This window comes from Fukomys damarensis, unplaced genomic scaffold (genome assembly GCF_012274545.1).
Source record: "Fukomys damarensis isolate Sample0158 unplaced genomic scaffold, DMR_v1.0_HiC HiC_scaffold_34, whole genome shotgun sequence".
Lineage (NCBI taxonomy): Eukaryota > Metazoa > Chordata > Mammalia > Rodentia > Bathyergidae > Fukomys > Fukomys damarensis.
The window spans coordinates 21,673,142-21,683,234 of NW_022900946.1; the positions used below are offsets into that span (position 1 = coordinate 21,673,142).

Here is a 10,093-nt window from a genome sequence, read left to right on the forward strand (position 1 = left end):
AAAAAAAAAAAAAAAAAAAAAAGGTAGTCATGGGGCTCAGAGAGGGAAGAAGGTTCAGAGCCCAAGGAGATGTGGGGACAAAAGCACAGGCCGAGGAATGCTTTCTGAACACCAGCCAAGGTCTGTGCACAGCTCTGGAAGATGGGAAAGGCTGAATGGAGCAGCTTGTCCTCTGGAGCCTCCAGAAGAAACTAGCCCTGTCCACACCTTGATCTGTACCTATAAAATATTCTGACCTCCACAAACAGGAAGTAAAGTTAGGCTCATGGCTTTTCTTTACTTGTTTTTTGTTTTTGCATTACTAGGGATTCATCCCGGGTGTGATCTACTATAGAACTAAATCCCCAGAGCTTTTTATTTTGAGACAGGGGTGGTTACCACCATGCCCAGCACCAGGAATAATTTTTTTCAGGAGTGTTTTAAATTATTAAATCCATTGCAGCTAGCCATGGAGACACACACCTGTAATCCCAGGACTCTGGGAGGCTGAGGCAGGAGGACTGCAAGTGTTTTTTGTTGTTTGTTTTAGTTTATTGGTACTTTTAAAGTATACAGTACAGCTACTTTCATCATTGGGATCTTGTACCTTTACCTGACAGATCTTGGTTCTCATTTTTCCCCCATACTCCTGCCCTCCCTTCACGCCCTCCCCCCTCCCCTGTAGGACTGCAAGTTTTAGCCCAACCTAAACAACTTGGCAAGGCCCCCTCTCCAAATAAAAAACAAAAAGGCCTGGTGACGTAGCCCAAGGCAAAGGCCCCGTGTTCCATCTCCAGTACCACAAATAAATGCATAAGTAAATACACTTATGGCAACCTGTTACAATAGCCACAGGAAATGCAGACAGAGGTTTCCGCAGCGAAGAACACGGGCAGACAGCTTAGGCTCACCTGGGGTTCACCGATTCCCTTAGGACTCCCTTCATGCTCCGTGGAATGCGGTCATATTGGGAGGGTAAATGAGATGCTGCCAGGCATGCCCTTAGGAGTGCCAGCACGGAGCTAGAGCTCCCAGAAGCCTGGTGGCTGGAAGCTTTAGGCCGTCCCCCACTAGAGCCGGGGCCTTGCCCGCAGCACTGATGCTCCTGGATGCTTTTGGATTGCCTCATAGTGCAGGGGCTCACTCTCCTTCCCTCTGTTTGTAGTTTGCAACACAGGCCCTGTGTTCGTTTTCCCGAATGCCTCCACTGAAAACGTGGTCTTTCTCAGCCCTGGCTTCCTCAAGGCCCTACGAGCCCTGTCCTTCTGCAGCTGGGTCCGTGTGGCCTCCAGTCACCTAGGAACCCTCCTCTCCTATGCCACTGAAGAGAATGACAACAAGCTGGTGCTGCACGGCCGAGATTCTCTGGTCCCTGGCTCCATGCACTTTGTTATTGGAGACCCAGCCTTCAGGGAGCTGCGCCTGCAGCCGCTGCTGGACAGCCGGTGGCACCACCTCTGTGTCGGCTGGACATCCATCCAAGGCAGGTACTGGCTCTATGTGGACCGCAAGCTGGTGGCCTCTGGCTCCCACTTCAGGGAGAATTACGAGATCCCTCCTGGGGGATCCCTCGTGCTAGGGCAGGAGCAAGACATTGTCGGGGGCGGTTTTGATAGTGCTGAAGCTTTTGTGGGAAGCATGTCTGGCTTGGCCATCTGGGACCGGGCACTGATGCCTGGAGACGTTGCAAACCTTTTCAGTGAGAAAAAGCTCCCTGCAGGTGCCATCCTGACTCTAGCCAATGCCACACTGGTAGGTGGATTTGTGCAGAGAACCAATTGCCCCTGCCTGGAGGACTGTCCATGAGTGCACTGTCCACTCTGCAGGCCAGTGCGAAGAGACCCCACCCCACCCTCCTTGTCCGCAGCTCTGCATGCACACCTGGGCTCTAACATAGAGCTTGGAAGTGGTCAAAGAAACATCTGCAACGAGAGAGGGGAAGTTCGGGGTCCACAGGCTGCATCTTCCCATCTCTGCAACACTCTTGTTCGTACATGCTGTACCTTCGAAGTCTCCCGTCACCTCGTTCTTCGCAGCATGACGTCATTCACCCTGGCTTGCGCCAGCCCAGCAGTTTTGCTGGATCCCAGCAGGCCTCTCCTCCCAGTCTGCCCTTTCCGTGATAAAGGGCCAGCTGATCAAGGCCTTCCCAGGGGGATGCCCTCACCCCTTCCAACTGCAGAGGTGGCTCTTTGTAACACCATGGCCTTCTCTCAAGGAGACTTAGGTAGGCTTTCCTCTGGGTGGTGGCTGTACCAGCATCTCTTGGGTAAAGGGTGCGTTTCCTGGCCCTTAAGACTACAGCTTCCTTCACTGAGAGTCCTGGGGGTTCTCTCCAGGATGATTGGTCAGTTCTTTTCTGTTGTCCTGGCATAGCTAGTAAGGCTGCCAGAGCCACCATGAACACAGACTAGTGATGCCTTTAAACCAACTCATAAAGTATAATTTTCATATTACAAACTATCCCTTTTAAGTGTACCAAAGATTCATAGTAAACGTAGTGAGTTGTGCAACCATCACCATAATCTAGTTTTTGAGTATTTCAGTTGCCCTTGAAACACTGCCTGTTAATCATCACTCTTGCCTCCAAACCCTGGCAACCCCATCTGCTCTCTCCCTATGGACTGGCCTGCTCTAGGTATTTCAAACAGATGAAATTAACAGCCTGTGGCCTCTGTGGCCCGCTTCTGTCTTTCAGCATCATATTTTCCAGGTTCATCCATGTTGTAGCTGGTGTCAGTACAGTACCTCACTCTTTTCTGTGAGTGAGTAATATTCCATTGCATGAGTGAGTGGACTATATTTTGTTTATCCATATGGACATTTAGGTTGTTTTCAGTTTTTGGTTATTGCAAATAAAGCTGCTGAGTATTCTCATACAACTTTTCGAGTGGACATAGTCTATTTATCTTGGGGCTGATGCCCAAGAGTGGATAGGTCACATGATAAATTCATGTCTAGGCTTTCACAGAAACTGTTAAATTGCGTTTCCAATGTTGCTGTATCATTTTACATTTCCACCAGAAATATATGCAGGACTCCATTTTCCAGCCTCCTTACCAACACTTGGTTTTGTGTTTTTTGGTGACCCTCCCCCTTCTTCTGTAGAATTCAAAATCGAGGCAGGTAAAAAATGAAATGTACCTTAACCTTGACTACAGGTATTTTCACTATAAGTTTGGGTGTGATATAAATTGACACTTACAGTGGTAGAGATTCCCCAGTGAAGACCTAAAAGCAAGATCAAAAAATTAGAATCAACTGGTACAGACAGGAGAATAGGGTGGTGTTGAGGGAGGCATGGGGAACTGGGCCCTGCAAAACTAGGCAACACCTACTCCACATCCCACTATTTCATTTCATTTATTGATTGATTTCTTTGTAGTGCTGGTATCGAGCCAGGGTTTTCACACTGAGCTACGTCCTCAGTCCTATTTCTTATTTTGAGACAGAGTCTCACTAAGTTGCTGTTGCCCAGGCGGGGCTCAAACGCGTGATACCCCTACCTCAGCTTCCCAGAGTGCTAGGGTTGCAGGAATGTACCTCCCAGTGTCCTCCAGCTACCCATTTTATTTTATTTTATGTACCAGGCATCAGACTCAGGTCCTTGGGCTTGCAAGGCAGGCGGTGGAACCACTGAGCTAAACCCCCAGCCCTAGCCACCCATTTTAAAAAAATAGAAAGTAAACTGGGTGTGATAGCACACACCTATAATCGCAGAGGCTGAGGCAGGAGGATTACAAGTTCCAGGCCAGCCTAGACTATGTAGTGAGACCCTATCTCAAAACAAAACAAAACAAAACATCAGAAAGTAGACTAGAGAAAGCCCAAGGCTAACTATGAGGGTCCCAAACCTTCTGTCCCCCGCTACTCTGTCCCCAGGCAAGGACATTTTCAACTCTAAGGAGGCCTGAGCACCAGCCACAAGTAGGCAGCCATCCAGGAGTGCAGAACTGCCCAGCTGCTCCGGTACCTTATATTAGTCTCTTGAGTCTCTTAGCAGGATCTTGGAGGACTAGTGCTCTGGGCCTTCAGATCATGTCAGGAGGGTCACTAGAGTCCAGGATTTCCAGGGCAGCCTCATCCAGACAGCAAGGAGCCATCTAAAAATAAATAAAGTAAACAAATAAATCAAAAATCTGGGTGTGATATGCACCCCTATTGTCTCAGCACCCTGGGAGAATGGGGCAAGAGGGCAGAAAGTTTGACTCCAACCTGGGCAACCCAGTGAGATCTTGTCTCAAAATAAAAAATAAAAAGGGGCTGGGTATGTAGGTCAGTGCAAAGGTACAAGGTGCCTCCCCCATACCACCTGTTCATGAGTCAAGGTTGGGGATGAATTTTAGAACTGGAAACCTCTGTGAGCACCATGACACATGCTTGAATCACTGGCTTCTGCTTCCCCAGGACCATCTAACTTGTTAGAGGGCTCTCTTCCACTGTTTTTTTCCAAGGCACTGTGTACTGAACCTTGTGCCTTTACACAGAGCTACATCCCCAGCCCTTTTTTATTTTTTGAGACAAGGTCTCACTGGGTTGCCCAGGTGGAATTCAAACTTGCTGCCCTCCCACCTCAGTATTTCAAAGTGCTGAGATTACAGGTGTACATCCCACATCCAGCTTTTTTTGTTTTGTTTTTTTTGAGATGGCTCCTTGCCCTCTGGCTGAGGCTGTACTGAAACTCCTAAGTGACCCTCCTGCCTCAGCCTCCTAAGTAGTTCAGATCACTATCTGTCTTATTGCATCTGGCTGAGAACCTTCCTCACCTCCTCTGATGTTTCCTAAAACTCTCTTGCTCCATTTCATTATTTTTTTTTTGAGACACTGTCTCACTGTGTAGTTCAAACTGGCCTTGAACTCACTATGTAGCTCAGGCTGGCCTCAAACTTTTGTTGCTCCTCTTGCCTCAGCCTCCTCAGCCTCCAGAATGCTGGAATTACAGGCGTGTGCCACCATGCCCAGCCTCATTTTGCATTTGAGGAAGGGTCCATCTGGCATCTTTCTTTTGGAAAGACTGATAGTCCGATTAGTAAAGACAGATCTGATTAGTGAGTACTCCTGGAGGGACAGCTAGGCCCCCAGCACAGTCTTGAGCAGGCAGGAGATGAACATCTGACAGTTTGATTTCAAAATTCTTGCTTTCAGATTCAACTCTGAGATAGAGCTAACAGTAGAGCCCTTTCACTTTCCATATGGCTGAGAAAAGACCACAGGGAGTTGTTTCCACCTCTCCCATCTTTCAGGTGTGTATAATACCCTGAGGCCGTGATGTCACGGTGGTTATACCAGTGTTTGGCTTAGTGTCCCCATACTTAAAAGCTTTAGGAGGCTTGGCAGAGGCAGGCATTACTGTGGGCCGCTGCATTCAGGCAGTTTCATGGATTGAAGGGAGGGACTCCACATAGGCAGACACTAGAGCAAGGGTTTAGAGTTGTAAATAAGCAGGGTCAGGGGGCAGTGCCCAGATGGCATGAGAGAAGCCCAGGGAGCAGTAGGGATTTGGGACAGGCAGGCATGGGACGCTTGTCTAGTTTTGGAGACAGCCAGTCTGAACATGTATCAGACATGAATCACCATTCCCATTGCAGTCAGCAACAAAGTCACATGTCCATTTTGAAGCATGAACCATATCCCCCTCTAATGCCACCAAACTCTTCCTTTAACTCAAGTCCGCTATGTTCGCTGGTTAAGAAAAACACGACTCTGAGTGGCCCTCGAGGGAAAGAGTCACGGCGAGGAGCCATAGGCTGGTTTCTCTTTCTGTACACATCCACCCTGGGCCACTCATCTTTAGACACAGATACTGACCCTTAAGAGGACAAGTGGCACATGCCTATACTCCTTGGCACTCAGAGGTTGAGGCAGGAAAACTGCAAGTTTGAGCCCAGCTTGGGCAACTTTAGCAACTTAGTGGGTCCCTGTCTCAAAATTTAAAAATACATATATGATTAGAGAGGTAGCTCAGTGGCACTTGGCTAGCACGTGTGAGGTCCTCAGATCCATCCCCAGCACTGCACACAAAAAGGAGGACAAGTTAGTTGAATCCCTTATTGTGTCAGGGACCGCCTTTGAAAATGTTTCTACCCCTGCTTGGCCACAGAGATCATCCATGGACCCAAGCACACCACTTCCCCGCAAGGACTCTTTTCATGTTCCTTCACACACGCTCTGCTATGTCCCACGCCACCTATACTACTTAGCTCTTCTGCCCGTCAAGCAACCTCTCCCCAACCCTGTTCATCCAGCAAGACCTGTCTCAGCCTTAGGCACTCAGAACTTCTAAAACCTTTTGATTTAGAAAAGTTTCAAACCTAAAAAGATTGCAAGACAAGTAAATTGGACAAATAGTTGGACATAGCCGGATGTGTGGCACAAGCCTGTAATCCCAGCACTCGGGAGGCTGAGGCAGGAGGATTGCCTGGGCTACATAGTGAGTTCCAGTTTAGTCTCAACTACATAGTGAGACCCTGTCTCAAAAAAACAAAAAACAAAACAAAAAGTTGGATATAGTGTGTGTTTGTAGGAGATATATATATGTATGTACATGTATCCTACAGGCATCAGATGTTAAATCTATATCTATCAGTCTCAAGGTTCCAAAGATTGAGGCCAGGACCTTTGCACTGTATTATAACCCCACTTTTTTTTTGGGGGGGGTACCAAGTGTCAAACTCAGGACTTGCGCTTGCAAGGCAGGCAGTGGCACCGAGCTAAATACCCTGCCCACTCCCCAGTTTTTTCAGTCTGGGTCTTACTGTAGTTCAGGTTTGCCTTGAACTCACTAGCCTCAAGATGTCCTCAAACTCAAGGCAATCCTCCTGGCTTCCCCAGTGCTGGGATTCTTTTTTTTTTTTTTTTTTTTTTTTTTTTTTTTGTACCGAGGATTGAACTCGGGTCCTTGTGCTTGCAAGGCAGGCCACCGAACCGCTGAACTAAATCCCCAGCCCTTAGAACCTTGTGATTTCAAGGCAGGTGGTGGAACCACTGAGCTAAATCCCTGGCCCTCAAAATAAAATCCATTTTGAGACAGGGTCTCACTAAATGGCCTAGGCTGAGGTTGAACTTGCAATCCCCTTACTTCAACCTTCCTAAGTGTCTGGTTTATAGGCTAGCTGTCTTTCTCCTTTAGTTGAGCCTTTCTTTGTCCTTGAGGACACTGACCTTAGGAAAGAGGACCACTTGGATTTGCACTTATCTGACTTTACCCTTAGGGTAGGACTCAGCTAAGTATATTTTGTGATGGCAGAGTGATGTTGCGTCCTTCTTAGCCTGTGCACCAGGAGGGACATGATGCCAGCTTGTCCTGTGGTTCAGGTGGAGTCCACCAGGTTTCTCACAAGTTTCCTTTTCCTTCATCAGGGTATATTCTCTTCAGGGGTTGGGGTACATGCAGCCCTGTCAACCATCCCTGTCAGGTTAGCCTTTGCTTGTCCTTAGGCGATCCAGAGCCCGAGGCAGACTCCGCAATCGAGTGAGAACCAGATCCTCGGCCGCGTCTGTCCCATTTGCCCGGACTGTGGAGCCCGAACCACAGCTCCCAGGAGGCCCCACGCGCATGGCGCTCGGCGGCTACCGTCGCCGGTCACGTGCGCGCCGGCTCAAGTCATGTGTCCATTGGTGCGGCATCATGTGATCACGAGCGCGGGTCACGGGAACGCCTTCGGGGGCGGTGGTCGGTTTCCGCGGAGTCCGACCGCTGCGGGTTATGGCCAACGTTTCCAAGAAAGTGTCATGGTCCGGCCGTGACCTCGACGACGAGGAGGCGACGCCACTGCTACAGAGGACAGTGCGGCCGGGCGACGGGACGCCGCTGCTGAACGGGGCAGGGCCCGCCGCGCGACAGGTGAGGTTCCCGAGGGGCACGGGCACGGGCACGGGCACGAGCACTAACACCGGCGCGGGGCCGTCCAGACAGAAGCTGAGAACCCGGGCTTCTGGGAGGCAGTCTGCTAGGCCGCTGCGGCTCGGAGGCCCTCGGAGCCTGAGGAGAGCGTGAGCCGAGCCCTGTCTTGGAAAGCCGTGACCCCAGTTATTCCCTTGCGGTTTTCTCAAGAATGACTTCAAAGTGGAGGCCGATGTTCTTCTGAAGTTCTTTTTAAATTGTAATAAACGCACCAGCAACAACAGCAACTGTTTTTGTGTTTTGAATCCGGGAATGTTTTATTTACTTAATTGATTTATTTTTGGTATTGGGGGTCGAACTCAGGACCTTGCGCTTCCAAGGCAGGCGGCGGAACCCCCGAGCTACAGCCCCCGGAATGTCTTAAAGTTGTTGGCAGAGTTACTCTTTCGGCTGCTCTTTCAGTGAGGTCACTGAGGATGTCCGTGCACCACCTTCCTCTCTGGGGATCAGTTTGCCACTGAGAGCCATGGTAGCACTGACAAGTGTCGGTATTCCTTTTCTTTTAGCACAAAATTGAATTTGTTTGGTTTTGGTATTGGTTTTTTTTGAGACAGGGTCTCACTATGTAGTTGAGACTGACCTGGAACTCACTATGTATCCCAGGCTGGTCTCAAACTCACAATGATCCTCCTGCCTCAGCCTCCCGGATGCTGGGATTATAGGTGTGTGCCACCACGCCCGGCTGTACATAGTTGAATTTGAAATGTGCAGCCAACGCTATAAGCAACAAACCAGGTAGGTTGGAACATTCTTTGCGCCTGTTTGTCAAGTACAAGGTCCTCAGTTCTATATCCAGTACTGAAAAAAAAAAAAAAAAGAAGAAAAGAAAAGATAGGTTGGAATGTGCTCAGCTGACAATATGCAGTTTGGATCTTTAAATGCGTAAGATTCAGAGAAGAAATTAGTTTGATTTCTTTCCCCCTAGGTCTGGCTACCTGTGTGCATACTTTTAATTTTTTTTTTTTTTTTTTTTTTTTGAGACAGGGTCTTGCTAAGCAATCCAGGCTGTCGTTATGGAGCCCAGACTGGCTGTGAACTCATGTCAATTCGCCTGCCTCAGTTTTCCAAGTGCTGAGATTACGGGAGTGTGCCACCACACCCAGCCATATTCTTAAATTATTATTATTATTGTCATTACTTTTATTTTTGGTACCAGGGATTGAATTCTGGACCTTGCGCTTGGGAGGCAGACAGCGGCACCACTGAGCTAAATCTCCAGCCCAATGCTCTTAATTTTGAATCAGTGAGTTATTCAGGTTGATAGGTGTTGATTTACCTTGTAACTATACTTTTTTTTGTTTTTTGTTTTTTTTTTGTATCGGGGATTAAACTAGGGTCCTTGCGCTTGCAAGGCAGGCCACCAAACCGCTGAGCTAAATCCCCGGCCCTATACTTTAAGTTTTCTTTTTGTTTTTGATGTGTATATTAAGCCCTACAGTATTTAAAGGTTAGGAAGGACATAGAAATGAGGCTGTTTTCTAGCTGGGGGCAGGGGTGGTGCATGCCTGTAATCCCAATACTCTGGGAGGCTGAAGCAGGAGGATAGAAAGTTCCCACCCAACCTGGGCAGGTTAGCAATAAATCCTTGTCTCAGAATTTAAAAAGGAGTTGGGATGTTGTCCAATGCAAAGGCCGCCGGTTCTATCCCCAGTACCTGCCTCCATCAGACTATGTCTGTAGAACCTTAAGATTTTTTTTTTTTATAATTTAAGATTTTTCCATTCTCTTAAAGATTCATTTGAGAATGTCTGCTCTTTGCTGGTAGGAAGCAGCTCAGCTCCCTTTGAAATGACATCTGCTTGCATCTCATGATCTACCAAAGTGATCTGAAGTGGGAAATTTAGAGTGGTGGGGCTGTGTGTGGTTAGATCTTTTTTCTTGGAATGGTCCTGTTTTTGTTTTTGTTTTCTATTTTTTTAATTAATTAATTTATTTATTTATTTATTTTTGGTTTTTTTTTTTTTCTTTTGAGACAGGTTCTCACTATGTAGTTGAGACTGCCCTGGAACTCACTATGTAGCCCAGGCTGGTCTCGAACTCAGCGATCCTCCTGCTTCAGCCTCCCGAGTGCTGGGATTACAAGCTGTTTCCTGTTTTAAAAGAAAGCTGAGGGTGGAGGATTTAGTTTAGTGGTGCCTCCACCTGCCTTGCAAGCACAAGGTCCCAAGTTCCATCCCTGGTTTAAAAAAAAAAAAAAAAAAAAAAAAAAAA

The 10,093-nt window shown here is 47.9% G+C and overlaps 2 protein-coding genes and 1 long non-coding RNA gene across 4 annotated transcripts in view; 2 read left to right on the forward strand and 1 right to left on the reverse strand.

Moving 5' to 3' along the window:
* The window catches only part of Ptx4 (pentraxin 4), a 4,486-nt gene extending 2,379 nt beyond the window's left edge, over nucleotides 1-2,107 (forward strand). The window contains exon 3 of the mRNA XM_010620513.2: nucleotides 1,145-2,107. Within this exon, the coding sequence (XP_010618815.1) occupies nucleotides 1,145-1,785 (641 nt within the window). The 3' untranslated portion in view covers nucleotides 1,786-2,107. The remainder of the gene's footprint in view (nucleotides 1-1,144) is intronic.
* A 1,038-nt stretch (nucleotides 2,108-3,145) lies between these two features.
* Nucleotides 3,146-7,515, reverse strand: LOC104859751. Its single transcript, XR_004515245.1, has 3 exons — nucleotides 7,141-7,515; nucleotides 3,953-4,082; nucleotides 3,146-3,210 (listed from the first exon to the last, which is right to left on the reverse strand). It is a non-coding gene; the product is annotated as an uncharacterized LOC104859751 (long non-coding RNA).
* A 79-nt stretch (nucleotides 7,516-7,594) lies between these two features.
* Nucleotides 7,595-10,093, forward strand: part of Clcn7 (chloride voltage-gated channel 7) — a 31,014-nt gene continuing 28,515 nt past the window's right edge. For both annotated transcript variants that reach the window (XM_010620515.1, XM_010620516.1), the window contains exon 1: nucleotides 7,595-7,822. In XM_010620515.1, the coding sequence (XP_010618817.1) occupies nucleotides 7,685-7,822 (138 nt within the window). In that variant the 5' untranslated portion in view covers nucleotides 7,595-7,684. The remainder of the gene's footprint in view (nucleotides 7,823-10,093) is intronic.